Source organism: Carassius gibelio, chromosome A4 (genome assembly GCF_023724105.1).
Source record: "Carassius gibelio isolate Cgi1373 ecotype wild population from Czech Republic chromosome A4, carGib1.2-hapl.c, whole genome shotgun sequence".
Lineage (NCBI taxonomy): Eukaryota > Metazoa > Chordata > Actinopteri > Cypriniformes > Cyprinidae > Carassius > Carassius gibelio.
In genome coordinates, this window is record NC_068374.1 from 16,132,178 (window position 1) to 16,153,572 (window position 21,395).

At 40.7% G+C, this 21,395-nt stretch overlaps 2 protein-coding genes across 3 annotated transcripts; both read left to right on the forward strand.

The window, feature by feature from the left end:
• Window positions 1-11,782: 11,782 nt before the first annotated feature.
• On the forward strand, window positions 11,783-15,219 carry LOC127970253 (uncharacterized). The gene is made up of 7 exons (XM_052572657.1): window positions 11,783-12,485; window positions 12,588-12,659; window positions 12,907-12,978; window positions 13,620-13,816; window positions 14,141-14,218; window positions 14,315-14,413; window positions 14,900-15,219. Exons 1-4 carry the CDS (start codon window positions 11,786-11,788, stop codon window positions 13,736-13,738), a joined length of 963 nt encoding a protein of 320 aa, XP_052428617.1. The 5' UTR covers window positions 11,783-11,785; the 3' UTR covers window positions 13,739-13,816; window positions 14,141-14,218; window positions 14,315-14,413; window positions 14,900-15,219.
• Window positions 15,220-15,288: 69 nt separating this feature from the next.
• LOC127970258 (uncharacterized) lies at window positions 15,289-21,176 on the forward strand. 2 transcript variants are annotated; one of them, XR_008156570.1, is made up of 6 exons: window positions 15,289-16,106; window positions 16,246-17,329; window positions 18,347-18,419; window positions 18,522-19,594; window positions 20,096-20,239; window positions 20,350-21,176. XR_008156570.1 is itself a non-coding variant. In XM_052572672.1 (4 exons), the coding sequence occupies exons 1-4, from the start codon at window positions 15,295-15,297 to the stop codon at window positions 19,565-19,567; spliced, it is 3,015 nt and encodes a 1,004-aa protein (XP_052428632.1). In that variant the 5' UTR covers window positions 15,289-15,294; the 3' UTR covers window positions 19,568-19,887. The 2 variants fall into 2 exon arrangements, 1 of the variants encoding a protein (XP_052428632.1); XM_052572672.1 differs by lacking the exons at window positions 20,096-20,239; window positions 20,350-21,176 and having other exon boundaries at window positions 18,522-19,887.
• The last annotated feature ends 219 nt before the right edge of the window (window positions 21,177-21,395 follow it).

A 21,395-nucleotide genomic window follows, 5' to 3' on the forward strand; every position in this document is an offset into this window, starting at 1 on the left:
AAGAATACTGAGGATGTACAGTATGAGGATTAGATGCAGAGACAGTTCAGGTTAGGGTCCTGCTATACCATACTTGCATCAAATTCTGCACTAAAACTGTGTTGGTAATCCCCTGGGGGATTTTGATTTGACTGGTACTCCTGAATATGTTATATATTATATGGCCTATGGCAAGCACACACACACGCACACACAGCTGAATATGTTCAGATTTATTACTTGGTTTTTGTTTTGTTTTTGTTGAAAATGTTCCTTTGGTTTATTGTAAGTAATAAGTTACAAAAATGGGAACATGTTCATTGCAGTCATTTTGGAATTAAAATGTTTTGTAAAAAAATTTAGTGACACCTGTGTTGCTTTTTATTTGTTACTTTTTACATTGGCAGACCAGAATGTTATTATTACACTATAAAATTGTTAAACAAGTATAATTATAAAATAGTATAATATATATATATATATATATATATATATATATATATAACTGTAAAACAGTATTGTTACACACTATAATAAAAAGACTGAAATTGTGAAGTTGCACTTCAGCTTGTGTGAAATTGCTATACCTAAAGTAAATAAAGTTTAGCGCCAACCCTAATTAAACACACTTGAACCAATTAATCAAGCTTGAACCTTACTAAACACACTAGATATATCCAGATAGTGTTAAGACCAGCTAGAGCTAAACTCTGCAGGCATTGGCCCTCCAGGATCTAGTTTGGAGACCCCTGTCCTACAAAGTTTTTAATTTGCACATGCTTTTTGATCATTCCAAAAATACTGTAAAATTATTTTCTTAGACTAGGAGATATGCTGTCTCTCGTATCACATACATTATCAATAGTTAACTATGTGGTCTTGAAGATGATCATTTATTTTTCTCTCATTTGGACTCGGTCTTGACTTGGACTCGAAAAATTTGGACTTGGACTTGACTTGGACTCGAACCTCTTTGGACTCGGTCTTGACTCGGTCTCGACTAGTCCTGGACTTGGACTTGACTTGGACTCGACAAAGCTGGACTTGACTACAGCTCTAGTGCTAGCTGACATGATGTTATCAGACTTTGACTTAGATATGAAACGAGTGAACTTTGACTTAACTGGCATGATGTGAGCAGGTCCTGGAGTAGAAGGCATGGCGTTAGCAGGATTTGCCATAGCATATATGATGTAAGCACACTGTGGCTTGGCAAGCATGATGTAAGCAGGCTTTGAGGAAGTGTCGTGTTCATCCTCCATGACACCCACAATAAAAGTAGTTCTACCAGAAAGACTCGGGAGATAAAATGATGTACGAAGCATACATTTATTGACAGCTCAGCAAGCACAATTATAAATTTCTTTGGCGGAAGGCCCCGTCCATGGTTCGTAATCCGAGGGTAGCGAATCTGCATTTCCCACCTGAAGACGAAGGCAGGGGCGCAGCCGACCCCCCTGGAAGGTAAGGACAGGACCATCCTGGTGGTGGTGGGGAGGGTGGAGGTTGTCGCGTCGGCATCTGCGAACTCAAACATGTGTAAGTACGATCTTTTATACAGGAGTATAAAGACATGATTGGATAATGATGAAGGTAATTAGTGACAAAGTGATTGAGTCTTCCTGGCAGAACTTAGGCTAAAGCTTCCATTTCTACCAGAAAGACTCGGGAGATAAAATTATGTACGAAGCATACATTTATTGACAGTTCAGCAAGCACAATTATAAATTTCTTTGGCGGAAGGCCCCCCTCCATGGTTCGTAATCCGAGGGTAGCCAATCTGCATTTCCCGCCTGAAGACGAAGGCAGGGGCGCAGCCGACCCCCAAAATTAGGTGGATAATGAGACCTCCAGACGGGGCCAGCCTTCCTCCCAAAAAAGTAGATGAAGTATACCCACCAGTTGTGAATCCTAAGGTTACTGGAAGATATAAAAAGAGAGTTAGCATGATCAGTATGATGACGTTAGATTAAACCTCTAATAAAGTTTACAGAAATAGCCGCAATAGGCCGACACGATAGGCAGACACAGACAGCCACAATGGGCCAACACAGACAGGCCTCGATAGACTGTACATAAATAGCCGCGATAGGCCGACACGGAAAGGCCTCGATAGACCGTACATAAATAGCCACAATAGGCCAGACGCAGACAGCCACAATAGGCAGACACAGACAGGCCCCAATAGACCGAACATAAATAGCCACGATAGGCCAGACGCAGACAGCCTCGATAGACCGTACAGAAAAATAGCCATGATAGCCAGACACAGACAGGCCTTGAAAGACCATACATAAATAGCCACGATAGGCCAGACGCAGACAGCCACAATAGGCAGACGCAGACGGGCCTCGATAGATCGTACAGAATAGCCATGATGGCCAGACACAGATAGGCCTCGATAGACCGTACAGAAAAATAGCCATGATAGCCAGACACGGACAGGCCTCGATAGACCAACAGAAATAGCCACAATAGGCCAGACGCAGACAGCCACGATAGGCAGACATGGACAGGCCTCAATAGACCGTACAGAAATAGCCATGATAGCCAGACACGGATAGGCCTCGATAGACCGTACAGAAATAGCCACGATAGGCCAGACGCAGACAGCCACGATAGGCAGACGCAGACAGGCCACAATAGACCAAAAAGAAATAGCCACGATAGGCAGACGCAGACAGGCCTCAATAGAGCGTACAAAAATAGCCATGATAGCCAGACGCAGACAGGCCTCAATAGGCCGTACAAAAATAGCCATGATAGCCAGACACGGATAGGCCTAGACAGACCGTACAGAAATAGCCACGATAGGCCAGACGCAGACAGCCACGATAGGCAGACGCAGACAGGCCTCAATAGACCATACAGAAATAGCCACGATAGGCAGACGCAGACAGGCCTCAATAGACCGTACAAAAATAGCCACGATAGGCCAGACGCAGACAGCCACAATAGGCAGATGCAGACAGTAGGCCGTACAGAAATAGCCACAATAGGCAGACACAGGACAGGCCTCGATAGACCGTACAGAAATAGCCACGATAGGCCAGACACAGACAGCCACGATAGGCAGACACGGACAGGCCTCGATAGACCGTACAGAAATAGCCATGATAGCCAGACACGGATAGGCCTCGATAGACCGTACAGAAATAGCCACGATAGGCAGACACGGGACAGGCCTTGATAGATCGTACAGAAAAATAGCCATGATAGCCGGACACGGAAAGGCCTCGATAGACCGTACAGAAATAGCCACGATAGGCCAGACACGGACAGGCCTCGATAGACCGTATGGAATTAGCCATGATAGCCAGACACGGATAGGCCTCAATAGACCGTACAGAAATAGCCACGATAGGCCAGACACAGACAGCCACGATAGGCAGACACAGACAGGCCTCGAAAGACCGTACAGAAATAGCCACAAGAGGCCAGACATATACAGGCCTTGATAGACCATACAGATATAGTAACACCACCACCAGTAATTGCATGAATTTACCTGATTAGTTACAGGAGAGCTTGCTGAGCTTCGAGAATGGTTTTTGAATCAGGTCTGATGTATGGTTCAAATGCTGAGGAAGACCATCTGCCCATGATCTTAATAGCTGATGTAGAGATCCCTCGCTCAGCTGCTGAAGTAGCTGCCCCAATTCTGAATGAATGGCCAGTATAGAGAGAGGGGGATAGACTGCAGCTTTTGAGAACAGTGGTTAAGTGAGTTCTAAAACAGGCCTTGGAAAGGGGTTCTCCGTTAGGTAAAATAGAGAGTGGTGCGTTTTTAGAAGTTCTAGGTCAGATTTTAAGAATTTCACCATGCAGAGAAGGGACAGAATTTATTATTGATTTTAGAATTTGTTAAGGTGACACCAGAACCTTGCGCATCGGTTTTTGAGTGCTTGAGGAAAAGTGTGAAGAATTTAGGTTCGAATCATAGATCTGAAGGGAAATGCCGCGAGTAGGATCAAATTGATTAGTTTTGAAGTGAATTCCCCTGGACGCATAAACCCGTAGAAGGCAGATAAAACACTGCCTCGAGAAGAATATTGAGGTACTTAGAAAGAAGGCCATAGCAGATGGAAGTAATTCATTTTTGCAATATGGGCAGGGTAATAGGCAGACGTTTGTCTTTAATTTTGTTGGAAGATTTAGCTAACCCCTTAAGTAGTAATAGAACTGAATATTCAGAAAAGGCTTTGAAAATTAGGATTATAAAATTTAGCGTAGAATTAGATGCTGGCAAGGAGTCTGCGAATAGAGAAATTTTAAGATTGCGATTTTATTATTATTATTTTTTTATTTATTTAATTTTTTTAATTAAAGACGAGAAAGGAGCAAACGGTTGAAATTAGAATAGGAAACAGAAATTTGGAAGGAAACATTAGAAAGCGGACCATGCAGACGTGTTGGCTTGATTGTAGAGGGAGCGACGCCTTAGAAATGTGATTTCTAGCTGACGTAAGTAGGTCGTTTAGTTTATTATTATGTCTGCTAACGGAGGGCAGACTGAAGAATCCGGGTTGGCTGAGGGGCACAGCTGTCTGAAAGTCTAAAGTGTAGGCCGCAACATCCGAGTAGGAGACAGAATGAACCAACACCAGTAGATGTGCGAAATAAACAAGCCTTGATTGTAGCTTAACCCCTTAACTGTAATCCGCCAATTTTTTTTATTTTTTTTAAGGCATTAAAGTGCACTATCCGAACTAAATTGCTGTAATTTATGAACACTTTGGAATATAAATAAAGGTTGGTATCTTTTAAACGAAGAAATTAGCAGATGTTGGCAAAAGTGGATTTTTTTTTCTCTAAAAGTTGAAGTATCAAAAGTTATAGAAGTTTAAAGTCCGCATAAATCGAATTGACAATTAAACATTGTCTTCATAATCTTTATCGAAATCTGAACATTTCCACTCTGTAATGCATAATTTTTCTGATGACGTCAGTTTGACAGCATGAGCAGAACCTCCTTAAGACACCCCTCCAGCCATTAGTTTGCTAAGAGTGAGACGGAGACCAGGAGCGCAAACAAACCATGCCTGCTAATTAATATCCGGTTTAACTGGAGATATGTCACTACTCTGAAATAAGGTCAGCAGCAACTTCGTGTCACGTGGACTTTAAGATACCTGCTGAGCATTGAGCCGAATCTTACCTACGACTCAAATGAAAGGGTCCATATACGCATCAGCTTGGTAGATCCAGTGTTCATAATAGCGCTAGTCCAAGAGTAAGCCATGTAAAGATGAGGTGAGAGCAGTGGTTCCCTGCATCTGCAACCATAGAATCCCATTCGAGTATGAAGCATTTCAGGAATAGACGCAAATGAAACAATGACTGAATAAACAAAGATTAAAGCATATGATTAAAACAACGAATCTTAAGTGTGCTAGACAAATCATATTTTTAACAGAAATGCGAACAATCTTTATCAGTATAAAAGATTGTAGCATTTATTATGGGTCTTAAAGTGCCTCATTACGAAGGAGTTATTCAGAACATTGCATGCACTATGATCAACATCTTAATTATGCTGTGCGAGTCTGCTAGATAAACAAGCACGAAACGCCCAGTGCTTTATTTGAACGTGTGAGTATAAATCCTTGCAGAAAATAAAATTAATTCCCAGGCGCCACAAGTGTATAGAACAAAATGATACTTATAATGCTGTAGACTGATGAAGAAATGGAGGCGAGATGCCGAAAGAGACCGGCAGCCTTGATTCTGTCTGCTGGTCCGGAGAGACTTCATTCGTGCAGGTTCACGTGAGCGTACAGATGAATAATTGTTGATTGAGACCAAAGTCGGGTGTTGAGACCCAAGCAGCACTGACGCGACATCTCGAAAAGCACCGGCGTTGCCAGGACCGTTTTTTTTTTTTTCTGAGGGTTGCTATTTCTGTCCGGGGTTTGAGGTGACCCCAATAGTGTCATATATAGCCCCTAGAATGTGAATTCTACCGATAAATCCTTTTTGAACGCGTTTTGGCTTTTTTTTTTTTTTTGTAGTAGTAACTGGCGGTTTTGAGAAAACTTGGCAACCCTGGAAAGCACACGGAACTCCGCCAATGTTTCACATCCTCTGCCGAGAAAAGATCGTATATCATCCAACACGAACGACTGCAGATAATCACCGCGACACGGAGCTAAGCCAACGATCCCGTGTGCATCTTAGAGGAACGTCAAACTCTAGATAGTTTGCGGGACACGAAATTAACTATAGCAAGTAAATGAATAAACGCAACAGCTTGAGCAAGGAACAATCGCGTCGGCATCTGCGAACTCCAACATGTGTAAGTACGATCTTTTATACAGGAGTATAAAGACGTGATTGGATAATGATGAAGGTAATTAGTGACGAAGTGATTGAGTCTTCCTGGCAGAACTTAGGCTAAAGCTTCCATATCCAGTCATGTGCAAAGCAAAGTCAATATACTGCTCTAGTGACCAATGAATCTTTTCCCCAGGACAACTGAGAATGAATGGGTTCATTTAAACCCACTCTAAAAATGTCCTTATTAAAAGATCCACATCATTAAAAGCCACCAAGTGGCACACAATCCACAAAAGTCCTGAACATAATACTTAATGGCCTGATTACCTTGATGAAGGCCAAGGAGATGAACAATTGCTAAGTTCTTTTTTATGGTTGTGTATTCGTTAATGAGTCCAGAACTCAACTGCAGTTTATTTACAGATGTGGAATCCAAAATCCAAACGTAATCCAAACAATATATACAGACTTGACTTGACGAGGTATGAACAGACTTGATGTGAACAGACTTGACGTTGCATGAACAGACTAGACACACCAACAGCAGGTTACAACATCAATACACGGCAAGGAACAGTGGCAATGACATAGCAAACAATGAGAGTAACATGACAAGAACAAATCAATAGTAAAGACACATGACCTGGACAACCAATCAGAACATGACGCAATGAACAGATGAACCAATCAGAACATAACACAACAGACAAGGGAATCACATGACAGAACATGACTATGGCAAAACTACAAAATAAAAGACATGAAAATAATGTACAAGAAACTCAAACAAAACCCAGACCCAACATTTCATGCTTTTAAAATAAAAAGAAAAAAATAGGGTGCACTTTCTGCTTTTTTGGCCTCTGTGAACAACTTTCTGGATCACCACTTTGAGTAATAAGCCAGAATTTAGCTAAGAAGGACAGTGCGATCTGACACATTCAGCAGAGGATATAATTTCTAACAAGTAATTAATTAATTCTTACTTACATTGGTTAAAATGTTTTTACATAAAAAAAAAACGTATGTACACATTTTACTAGTTAGGCTTTTCCCAAATTATACAGGTCTACAGACTGTGACTAAAACAGTCGCATTTGCGACCAAAAAGATTAATTTGCAAGGGATATTTTTGCTGAGATCGCCAATGGCAACCAGATAAATTTACCTCATGACTCAATTATAATGTAATTCCTTTTTTCCTGCTTGTTTTATGATCACATCTTTTGTTATGTCAGGTCAAGTCACCATTAACACCCATGAGTCAAGTAAAACCTGACTCAAGTCAGGTCACCATTGATCTCCATGAACAGGTTCACGTAGGCTTCAGTCCTACCTGACCAGACTTGCTCTCCTGTGCCATTGACTTCACAGTGGTGATCCTTTGCTCCGCCCTGGTGGATTCTGTCTCGTCTGCACGGCTGTGGTGGTCATCTGCTCCGCCCTGGTGGGCTTCTGTCTCATCTGCACAACTGTAGTGGTCCACTGCTCCACCCTAGGGGGCTTCTGTCTCGTCGGCTCGGCTGTGGTGGTCCTCTGCGCCGCCCTGGTGGGTTTCTGTCTCATCCGCATGGCTGTGGTGGTCCTATGCTCCACCCTGGTGGGCTTCGGCCCTGTCTGCTCAGCTGTGGTAGGCTCCAGTTCCACCTGCGCCACCCCAGTGGGCTCCAGTTCCACCTGCTCCACCCTGGATTTCTGCCCTGTCGGCACTGCCTTGGGCCCCTGAACTTTCTGATCCTCCCTGGTCCCCTGAACTCTCTGATCTGCCCTGGCCCCCTGAACTGTCTGATCCACCCTGACTACCTGCTAATCCATGTCTTCCTGTCCCTGTTACCCTATGGACCTGGCTGTCCCCCCTCCCCCGATCCTTCACCATTCCACCTCCCTCCTGGTCTTCTTGTTTAATTTTGTTTTTTCACTTACTGTCCCTGTTCCCCTCCATTGACCTGGTCCCCCATCTATCCCCCCGATCCTCCACCATTCCACCTCCCTCCCTCACCTCCCTCTTTGTTTTTTGTGTTTTCAGAGGAGCATCTGGAAGCTGCTCCTTAATGGGGGGTACCGTCACAGTGTCTGGTTCGTGTATCCCTGGGTGTCCACTAGAGGTCTCATTTACCCATATCGTCACCCCACTTCAGGAACTGTTTTCACACTAGCCTTTGTCTGTACTCATCACTGTTCATTGCACACAGCTGTCCCCACTTACATTGTTTGCAAATACCCTTAAATACCCTATTGTTTCTTTCATTGTTATGGAGTCCTTGGTTTATGTCAGCCGGTTTTTCGTGTTCCCTGGTTTTTTGTTCATGTTTCTTGTGTCGGACTGCTCACCTGGATTTTGACCTTTGCCTGGCTAAGTTACAATTCTGGACAACCCAATAAACACTGCTACTGGGTCTCCCTGCTTGTGTGTGCGTTTTGTGATACCCAGGGTTCTGAACTGAGGAACTCCACTCAGGGGAATAGCGCATGCATCCAGACCGTGAAGTGAAATGGCACAGCAAGTGAATTGACAAGCAAGCAGGTCTTGTTACTGGCTCGAAGGGGCAAGTACCCAGCAGGACACAGCCTTTACACAGAGATGATAAAATCTTCCAAATGTGGTGTTCGGTGCCGCCCAGCTCGCAGATCTACAGATGTCTGTTATTGAGGTGCCATGTGTCAACGCCCAGGAGGCGGCTAGACCCCTAGTTGAGTGAGCTCTCACCCCTAGGGGGCATGGCAGGTCTTGAGTCTGATAAGCCAGGACAACAGCATCCACTATCCAGTGGCATAACCTCTGTGTAGCAAATTAGCTCAAAAAGAGAATATTTATAAGTAATTATAACTGGTTATAACGGTTCGCCCAGGGAAAGTTAATATCAGTATATCTTTACAATTCTGTTCATATTACTTTATGAACAATGAAAATACAAACAGAATGATAGTTTATAATTTACGAGCTAGGTAACTCAGGATCTGGGCAAAGTTTAATCTTAAAATACACCACACAAGACAATACTACTTTATAAATGAAACAAGAATTTTATTGACCTACTCTAATACATGTATCTAAAACCAAATGAACACGCACATACACACATATATACACACACACACAAAGTTACTGAAGAGGATAACGGATTTAAATTAAGTCCCAGGAGTAAAGATATTAATTAGATCACACCAAGAAAATCACAAAAGCAGAGATGTGTCTTATCTTTACTGCTTAAGATCAATTTGCACTTATTTCAGCAAGAAATGAAGTTTGTTTGTTGTACTTGCATTTGCGCTGAACAGAAGAGATGGAGTTGGAGTTGTTGCCTCATCTCAGGGAATCCCCGTGCCTCGGATTGGATGCTGAGCTGTCATTTGGATGACGTCTTTTGGGAAAACCCTCTTGGTGATTGGTTGGTTGCTTGGTTAAGTAGAAGTTTTGGACTTTCTTCTGATAGTTTCCGTTGTTTGCAAGACTTCGAAGATTCTCGGCAGTCACAAAGTTTCAACGGAGTGTTTTAAGTTCTGGATGGCAAGAACGCTAGGAGCGTTGTTGGAGTAGGTAGTTCAATCCATGGCGAAGACAGAAGAGCAGAGCAGTGCAAAGCATTCGTTCAAGTATTGGGGTTTTATCTAAGTGAATTTGGTCCATTCCAGGACATGATCTTCCAATGGGATGTTGTTGAAAAGCTTAGACACTCCCTGTACTGTTTCTGTTTGTACACTAATTAAACATCATGTGACTTCGTCATGTGAGATTAACTCCATTGTGGAACATTGGTTAATAACTTATAAAGTGTCATAATATGCACACAATAAAGAATATGGACATTTCATTTGCTCCAAGTTTAAGCAAATAAAGCAAGCTTTCATTCATTTACATTTACATTTAATCATTTAGCAGACACTTTTATCCAAAGTGACATACAAATGAGAACAATAGAAGCAGTCAGATCAACAAGAGGAAAACAACAGTATACAAGTGCAATGACAAGTCTCAGTTAGTCTAGTACAGATCACATAGCCAGGTTTTTTTTTTAAATGAGAGACAAGGAAAGGAGAAGTACTAGTATTAGTTGGTTAACTGCTTAGGTTCAATATGGAACTTTCCATATCTTACACACATTTAATAGCACTAAATGCTAAAATGTGTTATAAAACATTAGTTAAAGGGGGGGTGAAATGCTCATTTTCACTCAATCTCCTGTTAATCTTGAGTACCTATAGAGTAGTACTGCATCCTTCATAACTCCAAAAAGTATTTAGTTTTATTATATTCATAAGAGAAAGATAGTCTTTAACGATTTTTCCAGGAAAAACATGAGCGCCTGGAGGCGTGACGTGTGGGCGGAGCTAAAGAATCACGAGCGCGAGTAGGCTTTTGCGTTGAGAGCGTTTGGAAGCTGTGACAGCTGTGAAGGCTGAAACTGAACGAGAGCAACAGCAGCAACGACTCGCTCCGAGCGGGGCTCGAACCCGGGTCTCCGATGGGAGGCGGACGCACTTTCGCGCGGGAGCCGAAAATAGTTAAGCTTAACTTCTCTTAACTTTTCCCATTCATTCTCTATGGTAGTGCTTAACACTACGGATGCAATATTCTTTTGGCCACACGTACACTTCATGGCGCTGTTTCGTCTTTTCCGTGGCGGGTAATTTAAGAAGTGTAGTGTCATCGGAAAGATATTTGTTTACCGAATTGTCAGATCAGTAAACTGGTTTTGTACAACAAATATTAACTGTCTAAACTACCTTAAGACAGATATTACATATGGTGACTGCTGTTTTTAAATAACGCGATTAAGCTGACAAACCAAGAGTAAGTTGAATGCTATACTTTAGCAATAACGTTACTAACTTACTGTATTGCATAGACATTATCATTAATATATGTTATAATTTAAATTGCATGTATAATATCATGTAATCGTATTGTTAATTGTGTTGAATGGTTTGAGACGTTAGGAAACAACAACAAAAACTATTATAAAAATACAGTAAACCAAACTATTAACGTTATAAAGATAAAACTCATAATACAGCTGTTATTTTATAAGAGTATCTTTGTTTGTAAAGGTGAATGTCTCATCATTGATCTCTTACTAGGTACTTAAATAAAATGCTTAAAAATATATATGTTAACAGTGCAGTATGATGTAATACTTATAATGTAATTAATGTATATTACACACATATGACATTAAAATTACAAAAAAATGTGTGTGCAATTTAGTGGTATAATATATGAATAACATTTTATTATGAAAAAATATATAATTAAACACAATAATAGTCTGTGGAAAAAGGATATGGTGAAATATATTAAATAAAAAAGGTTATGTTTTCATGGAATTTATAGAGAAATAGATACATTTATTTATTTATATATTTATTTAATAAATTATTAATTACATTATTTAATTATTTCAGAATAAACGGTTACATTTAATTGATGTTTTATTTATTGATATATATAATAGAAATGTGTTAATTAATTAAGTGTGATAATGCAACAGACCATTATCACTAATCAGCTCTTTGTGTACAGCACAGCAGGATGAAGGTGAAGGTGATCTTCCCAGGCAAAATTAAAGTGTGCTTCAGGAAAGGACCAACTGGATATCTGAGACAAGATCCCTCAGATGAAGCCAAGAGGATCAAAGACAACCCCAATCTCCAGGACAAATCAGCCCCTCAGGGGGAAGACAAGGTCAAGGAAAATGCTCGCTCTGTTGTCTTCATGAGAGGAGGAGATGTGTCAGACAGACAGGAGGTGCTGGGAGAGTATGTGCTTCAGTTTGGAAAGTACAAAGGCAAGTCATTCCGGTGGCTGCTTGAGAATGATGTAGGCTATACCATGTTCTTGACTAAGAAGGTTGAGGACGAGGAGAGAGCCGGACAGTTTAAACCAGAGGGTCCCAAGAAGGACAGCCTACTTTCATTTCTTGACTACAGTAGAAGCTTCCAGGAAATCAAGGACCTCATAAAGTATTTATCTGGAAGATCAGTGGCACCACCTGTAAGAAATGAAGATGACAACTTGGTTGGCTTTGGGATTAATGCAGACAAGACTTGGTGGGATATTTGGGAGAGCAGAGCAGATGGATATGCTGCATTCATCCTCCAGAAACAGTGTGTTCCAGGCAGCAAAATGTATCGGCTGCAGCAATACCTCACTCAGAAAAAGAGACAGCTTCAGAGTGTTTCAGAGGAACTTGCTTCCTCTGGCCTTGCAGCATCTGCCTCTCATCCTCTAGGTTTGTTGACAGTACAGTTGAGTATATATTAGGTCAAACTGAAATATGTAAATGTGGAATGACATATGATTCGCATCTTTGCTTTTATACTTTGTTTAACAGAAATGGAGGATGATGAAGAATTGGAGAGAATGATGCTTTCTATATCCCCATCAAAACTCCAAGGCCAACTGAGTAAGAGAACCTCACACAGACATAGGTGCACCTGCACACACACACACACACACGGACACACAAACAATATTTATTGTGGTTGCTATATCCATCTTTTTCTAAAAGTACACCCATACAAATGTGAACTCAGAGTACTGCTGTAAAAGAGCTTAATGCTCAGTCAATTTTCCCTGAATAAACAACAGTTCATGATATTTATAAATATTCTATCCTTTCATATCAATCTTTGGTTTGTTCTTTTTAATAGAAGTGGAGGAGGGTGAAGAATTGGGTAGGATGATGCTACCCGCATATTCATCTAAAATTCCAGGCCAGCTGAGTGAGAACCACATACATGCCCGAACACACATACACTTCAATCCTCTATATGCAACATCGGGTCCCTAATGAACAAATAATTGAAAATATGGGATACCCAGAATAATCAAATATCTAACTTAATACAAAACCAATAGTTAGGATTAATTCCTAATTATAAACGATATATATGTAATAACCATTTGAAATTGGAGTCAGATTAAGCGTGCAGCTAAAGTAAAATTGAAAATAAATAAAAAAAATTAACTGAAATTCACAGGGGCACTGAAAAGACATACACGCATAATACCTTCGCTCATGCCATTGGATTCCGTCGTTGGGCCTACAGGTCATGATCCTGACACATTGTTATTCAGCGTTAAGATGGTAAATGTTTGGGATGTTACAATGTTTCTGCGCTGTGCACAAGTTATTGGAGTCCATATGGCCAAATGTCCTCAGACTGCACATTGGGGATGATTCTGACATCAATCAGGATTATCCATCCAACATACTAACAAATAACTGTTTGTTTATTAGGCTTGATCAGGCAAGTTCTACCGCCTGTAAATTGTTTTATTAACAGGAAAGGCTTTTATATGACATTCTGTCTGTTTATGTTATAACTGCTTGAAAGTTAAATTATCTCCACTATGCTTTCAGGTTCAGAAGTTGTTGGAGTCCCAGTGGTCAAAGGTCTTATTCTACTGCATACAAGGGATGATTCTGACATGAATCAGGATTATCTGTTCTGCATTGATTTGTTGCTGTTTGTTGTTTAGGCCATGTTCAGGCCTGTTCTTATTCTTGTGTTCAATTGTTCTACTAACATTGAAGGCATTTATATCTCATCATTGACGGTAAGTACAGAGTTCTTTTTTTGCATGTTTTTTCCATGCTTTACTTAAGAGGATTGGTATGTACATGATTTAAAGAGTAATGCAGAAGTACAGCAAAAGTACAAATATGTATTAATTTGGACTAGAAGGATGCATCCCATTTGATACATGAAGCTGTAGTTTACTCATGTAATGTAGACCCATTCACATACCTCACCCCTAATATTATAAAGAGTCTTGACGTGTTCTATGGGTTTGCATGCATTTACATTACTATTTATTAAGACATTTACTAAGGGACAGTACTACAGGGTATTTGAATGACATTACATTTTTCTGTGTTAGGGAGGCGTAAACCACCAGCAACACTCTCAAAACCAGAACGGCCTGATGAATATAGTGCTACTGCATCTCCATGGTCAGGTTGGTATATGGGCGTGTAAACATGTCGACTCTACTGTATGGATATGCCTGTTCCTCATCAGTGTTATTTTTTTTCACCAATTCCATTCACTCCAGTGACGGTTCCTTTGCCAGTATCTCCAGAGTTGCTTGAATTATCTATTAGCAAGACCACATTGGCTTTGAGACCAGCGCAGGAAACCGTGTTCTGTCAGTGTAAGGACTTAACATAATTTTACATTACATACATTTACATTTAGTCATTTAGCAGACGCTTTTATCCATAGCGACTTACAAATGAGGACAATGGAAGCAATCAAAAACAACAACAGAGCAATGATAAACAAGTGCTATAACAAGTCTCAGTAAGCTTAAACGCAGGGCTTTTAAATAATAGAAGAATAGAATAGAGCAAGGTAGTGTTAGAGGACTTTTTTATATAATTGTACAATAAATGAAAAGAAAATAGAATACAAAAAGATAATTAAGATAGATAGTTAGATTTTTTTTTAGTATAGAATAGTGTAGAATAGTCAGTGCTAAAGTTAGAGTATCAAATAATGATGGAAGAGATGTGTTTTAAGCCGATTCTTGAAGATGGCTAAGGACTCAGCTGCTTGGATTGATTAATTTTAAAGAGATTTAACATTTTGACAAATGTAATGCTCATCTATGATTAATGTCACCCATGTCATCCTGCAGCCCTCCTCCCAGTGACCACTGCACAGTCTACAACCTCTACTCCTCCCTCAGGACCCCCTGCAGCTGCTGGCCAGTCTTTCTCTGGAATCCCTGCAGCCTCTACTGGGTACCCCTCAATTCAGCTGGAGGAGAATCATGCTGTTCCACCACTGCCAAGCTATGAGCAGGATGTGAGCCGATGGCACTGCTCTCAACAGCAAAGAATCTGGATGAAAACAGAAATGGAAGCCTTGGGACTGTGGCCAGGTTCTAGACCGGTGAGACATCCAATGAACATGATCTCCTTGTGGCGTTACCCACCTCAGCCTGAGCTTATTGATCCTGTCTATGAGCTGCCATCACCTAAATACTTTCAAATTCATCCATTCTTCATTTGGAAACCAGAGCACACCATTATGGAAAGAGTCCGCAACAACTACACTCTGCCATGTCTGTACAGCTGTCCGAATCCCCACGTTGTCTCATCAGGAGTTGGACGACCCCGTGTCATTATTGGTACAAGCAGCCAGTACTACATTCTGGCCTCTCGGCTCAGCTGTAAAGTCTGTAAAAAGTACTGGTTTGCAGACAAACCCCAATGGATGGACATGCTGCCGAGTCGGTTCTGCAACATTTTGCCAGCTTTTCTGACGCACAAGAAGGCCATATGTAAGACTGTGATGGATGAGTTGCGGCGTACAGGAAAGTCTCCCAATGATATGGCCAATCAGTTGAATGAAGCTCTCCACCTCAGGTATGAGCGTGCACACCTGGCTTACTTGTCTACTGTTAAGAATGTGCTGGATGGAGACAGTGGAATTTACGGTCAGCAGACCATCACAGGGGCACTAAGAGCAACAAATACTCCTGCCTCATTTGGTGAGTATGGTGATTTGGTCGGCTGGTGTGGAGTAACAGTTTCACCCCACTATTTGGTTGACTGCCTCATTCAGGAGTACCATAGGCAGGAGAGCACACTCAATCTGCTCCTCCAAGGCACATTTGGACAAGCCTTAAGGGCTGACCATACCCGCAAGGTGGCCCGGAAGGTTGTGCTTGCATCAGGTACTATGTCATCCTATGCTGTGATGAATGAAAACTGGATGATCTTGTCCTGGGTGATGCTGCAGTCTGAAAGTGATAAATCCCTGCAGCCAATGTATGAGGGGCTGTCTCTTCGTTACATTTCTGCAGGACTGCCGAAAGCCAACTACCAGTGGGTTGACAGGTAAGAACCAGCCATCACATTTTCCTTCCCACCTATATTATATTTGTAAAGTAAACAAAATATAGTAGAGCAAATACATGTATCCTATATATTTGAATGTTTAATATTTTAAATATACTTCTCTTTGTTTGTGGAACAGAGATTGCTGTGCTGCCTTCAGGATCCCAAACCCTGAGCCCCGGGAGCACCTCCTCTGGGATTCTTGGAAGACCACTGAGGCTGTAGTGGCTGCGGCAACCTCTGGGCATCTCATCAACACCTGTGCCTCCCGCGAAAAATATAACAGCGACATCAAAATCAAGCTGGACTTGTTCCACTGCATGCGGCGGTTCTCCAGAGAGTGTGTGTCAGAGCACCATCCACTGCACAGTGCTTTCTGCAAGTTTCTGTCAGCAGCTTTTAGTGTTGTGGACCAGACGGACCTACAAAGACTGAAGCAGGCTTATGTCTTCTGTGGGATAGTGCCTGCAAATCCAACAAAGCAGCACATCAGGGAGCACTGCCGCACCAGGGTTCCACACCCCAAAGAGCTACTGGAGAGAGTGGAGAGCGTTCTCCAAAGATTCTTTTTAGAATGTGATCCTGATGGTGTGCCACTGTTCAAACCATCGATGTTGAAGGTGTGGAGGATTCAGCGAGTCCACATCCTCAGAGGCTGCCTGAGTGACCCAGAGGTTACAGATGGGATCCTCTATAGGCATGGTGGAACGGTCCAGCTGAACCATGTGAAGGGGGAGGCGGCAGCTGTACCTGTGTGGATCCCTGTGAGAGGCACTTCTCAGCAGGAGGGGTTCCATTTCCATCAGGCCAGATGGGTCACAGGCACTCAGGTATCCACAGAACTATTCCAGGCACAGGGCATGATTGGAGTGGCTCGTTGGAATTTCCAGCGCCTTGTAGACCTGAAGCAGCCTGGAGTGAAGCTGCCTGCAGTTTTTGATCCTGTGCTGATCATGGAACTGAACAAGCTCTCAGACATGGTGACAGGCCAGGCCAAGTACCCTGCCTTACTTGTCTCACAGACAGACACCAGAGAAAGGTTTGGACTGCAGTATGTGGAGCCTGGTTGTCGTCCTGTCCCCCTAGACTGGGCCAAGCACAAGTCCCAGAAGGTACCTGTTGCAGGGGAGGGAGAGCATCAGTCCTCAGAGCCGTCTGCTCTCAGTGAGAGATTCCCACCTGATGACCCACCTGAGGAGGTGAGGGAAGAACACTTTGCTCAGGTAAACTTGACTGTTGTACTTACAAATATCCTCACTCACTAAAACACAAAATGTACACTGCTGGTTTTTGGACGACAAGATTTTTAAATGTTTTTAAAAGAAGTCTCTTCTGCTCGCCAAGGATTCATTTATTTACAGGAAAAACAATAATATTGTGAAATATTTTTACAATTTAAAATAATGTTTTCTATTTGAATATATATTAGAGAGAGAGAGAGAGAAAGAGAGAGATTTTTTTTCATCAAAGTTGAATCTTCAGTATCATTCCTCCAGTCTACAGTGTCACATGATCTTCAGAAATCATGAAAATATACTGATTTGCTGCTCAAGATACATTTATTATTATTATCAATGTTGACAACAGTTGTGTACGATTTTTTCAGGGTTATATGATGAATAGAAAGTTCAAAAGCAGCATTTATCTGTAATAGAAAGTTTTTGTAACATTATCACTACCGTTCAAAAGTTTGGGGTCAGTAATTTCTTTTTTTTGGGGGGGGGGGGGGGGGGGGCAATTAATACTTTTATTCAGCAAGGATGCATTACAGTGATCAAAAGTGACAGTATAAACATTTATAATGTTGCAAAAGCTTTATATTTCAGATAATTGCTTTTCTTTTAAACTTTCTATTCATCAAATAATCCTGATTTTTTTTTTTTACACAACTGTTTTCAACATTGATAATAGTAATCAGAAATGTTTCTTGAGCAATAAATCAGTATATTATTCTGATTTCTGAAGATCATGTGACACTGAAGACTGGAGGAATGATGCTGAAAATACAGCTGCACATCACAGAAATAAATTACACTTTTACAGATATTCACATAGAAAACAGTTATTTTAAATTGTATAAATATTTTACATTACTGTTTTTGCTGTTTTTTGGATCAAATAAATGCCTTGGTGAGCAGAAGAGACTTCTTTTAAAAACATAAAAAAATCTTACCATTAAAAAAAAAATTTATGAATATGTAATCACTGATTGTAACCCAAATGATTACCCTATGCTCCAGGATGACATCTTTGGTGTGGCTTCTCTTGGCTCACAAACAATGATCCAGCCTGTGCAGCCCACCAAATTAAAAGGTAATTCAGTTCACATCTTCATCCCTTAATTATTCCTTTATTTATATGAATACTAACAGATATTTCAGAGATAAAAGTGAAAATAAGTTTTCTCTCCTTTAGATGAGATGACACCACCACTGCCCTTTGCTCCCTCTCCACGAGCTGCTCGCACAGGTCCCATCAAGGCAGGCGGTCTACTTTTTGTCCTGGACCATTTTCGGTGGACAAAGCCCATGAGGGATTCCATTGATGGCCTTCTGGCAAAGTACCATGGGCAGAAAGACCTTCTCACCCAGGTGGATGCAGAGTATGCTGCCCTTGTGCAGGCTGCCTCCAGGGATCCCAATAGCCTCTTACACCCCACCACGAAACAGCATATCTCACGTTATGTGAAACACCTGGCCAAGATAACGAACAGAAGTTCATCCCTGAACACCAGTTCAGAGAAGCTCCTGGAGACCCAGAAGCTGTGGCATCACCTCACAGAAGGTAGTGAAACTGTAAGTGTTCCAGTGGTAACCCTCCCACCTGCCCCAGTGAACCCACCCAGTAATAAGCCCCAGGAGTTACCACTAACTAAGGGTGAGGTTGAACAAATGGTGAAAGAGATTGTGGAGAAACAACAGCAACAGCAGCCTGTTACAAAGAGGACACGGAACTGTCTTGCTTGTGGCCAGCCAAAGTCACGTTACCTTGGTGATGGGTCCTCCATTCATTTTTTTTATCAGTCTGGGGATGTGAAGTACTTTTACTGCTCTACAAAGGTACACCAGATGTATGCAGCGGAAGGCCTCACCAATCCTCGAATGCCATTTGCTGACTTTGCTGAAACACCTTTTTTTAAACGAGAGCTACAGGCCGCAAAGCAGCGTTCTGCAGAGACAAGACAGGTAATAGAGGAGCGGAGAAAGAGAAAGTCCATGGAGCAGCATCCCACTGGTCGCCTCTGTAGGTTCTGCCACAAGCCACTAAAACAAGGCCCAGAGAGTCCACACATACACACTGGGTTCCCTGGTGTGGCAGGGAAATATGTCTATTGTCCTGCCAGAGTGTTTTCCTTATATCAGACAGAGGGGATGACTCACGAGATGATTTGGGGAGAGTTCTGTCAGTCTTCCTTTTATGAGACTGAAAGGAAGAGATGGGCAGCAGAAAAGGGAAAGTGACTGCCCTCATGTTTCCTGGTTTTAAATGTATGTATTATAATTATAGTATCATAAAAATAGAACTCTTTATCTTGTTTGTTATGGATGTCTGTCAGATGCTGAAACCACTGTTACGTTCTTGCCTTATTTGTCTTTCCATTTGTTTGTACTTTAGAATGCCATGTTGACTCCATGCAGTATTGTAAAATAGTCTGCTTAACTTTTACTGTTATATATGCATCTTTTTTATTTCCATTTGTTCATTAAAATACCAGAAGTATTTGCCTTGTTTACATTGTGTTTCTTAACTCAAATGTTATTGCATGCTTTATTTTACCTTGCTCAGATTTGTAAACACTAAATATTAATAACTGTTACTATTAAACGTACATAATTGTACATAATTATTCAATTTAAAATACATTTTTCTTGTTTTTCCTGTGTTCTCCACAACTATTGGATTTATTATTATTGTTGTTTAATCTATAATTATATATATTATGAATTATAAAATACATTTGATATATTTAATTTGAATCTATATTTCAGGAATGTTTAGATGAAGCATCCTCTGTCAAGACCCATCCTCCGCAGAGTAGGTCACCCTAAAGACGGTCTCAGTCCACCAAAACATCACACCAGACACTTTGACAGCGGAGGATCAAAGGTCAGAAGGGTTTCTTCCAGATGCAGGTAAATAAATTATTCATACAGGCACTTATGTGTGTAAACTGTCTGTCTCATATGTGCACATAACACCAAGACAAATATTGCAATAAAGTAATCCTGTTCATCTTCTGTAGAACACCACACCATCGGCCATAACTGCGTCCCTCGTTCAGCTCACACTGGACCCCTCAGAACGGCTGGTCTTCGTGTTGGACCATAGATGGACAGATCTGCTGAGAATTGCCCGTGAAGATCTCTTGGCAACGCACCATAGGAGCAAGGATCTTCTTCAACAGGCCGAAGGCTTGTTTTTTGTTGTTGTTGTTTTTCTATGTTTTCCACAACTTTAAATTGTATTATTATTAATATTATTGTAGCTGTTGTTGTTTAGTCTACAATTTTAAATTATTTAATTTATTTCCAGTTGTTAAATAAAACATCAGAAGTATTGGCCTTGTTTACACTGTACTTTAGTGTGTTAATTAATTGTATTGACTTTGTATTGTTATTTTATCTTGCTCAGTTTTGTAAACACTAAATGTTAGTAATGGCTAATATTAAACTCTGTAAATAATTATTTTATTTAAAATACTCTACCAGTCAAATGTTTTTCAGCAGAAAGATTTGTAATGTTTTTTGAGGAGTCTCTTCTGCTCACCAAGCATGCCTTTATTTGATCCAAAGTACAGCAAAAAAAAGTAGCATTTTAAATATTCTTACTATTTTAAATCAGCTGCTTTATATTAGAATATATACAGTAATCTATTTCTGTGATGCTCCGCTGTATTTTCAGCATCATTCCTCCAGTCTTCAGTGTCACATAATCTTCAGAAATCATGAAAATATGATGATTTACTGCTCAGAAACATTTCTGATTATTATTATTATTGTTGTTGTTATGTTATGTTGAAAACAGCCGAGTACAATCTTTTCAGGTTTCTTACATGAATTGAAAGTTTAAAAGAACAGCATTTATCTGAAATGTATGTGTGTGTATATATATATATATATATATATATATGACCGTGGTATATGTATGTATGTATATATATTTTCATTTTTTTTTTTTTTTTTACATTTGGCCTTGTTTGAACTGTATTGAACTGTGTGTTAAGTTTTATTGATTAAAAAATGTATACATTTTGTTGATTTTCTTTTTTATTGATATTAAATTTTATTG

Excerpts from the sequence above, each read along its gene's own strand:
- LOC127970253 (XM_052572657.1), top strand. The coding sequence starts at position 11,786 with ATGAAGGTGAAGGTGATCTTCCCAGGCAAAATTAAAGTGTGCTTCAGG. Across the intron at positions 12,486-12,587 it reads ATCTGCCTCTCATCCTCTAG|AAATGGAGGATGATGAAGAA; the intron begins GTTTGTTGACAG and ends TTTGTTTAACAG. Across the intron at positions 12,660-12,906 it reads AAAACTCCAAGGCCAACTGA|AAGTGGAGGAGGGTGAAGAA; the intron begins GTAAGAGAACCT and ends TCTTTTTAATAG.
- LOC127970258 (XM_052572672.1), top strand. The coding sequence starts at position 15,295 with ATGGAAAGAGTCCGCAACAACTACACTCTGCCATGTCTGTACAGCTGT. Across the intron at positions 16,107-16,245 it reads AACTACCAGTGGGTTGACAG|AGATTGCTGTGCTGCCTTCA; the intron begins GTAAGAACCAGC and ends TTTGTGGAACAG. Across the intron at positions 18,420-18,521 it reads GCAGCCCACCAAATTAAAAG|ATGAGATGACACCACCACTG; the intron begins GTAATTCAGTTC and ends TCTCTCCTTTAG.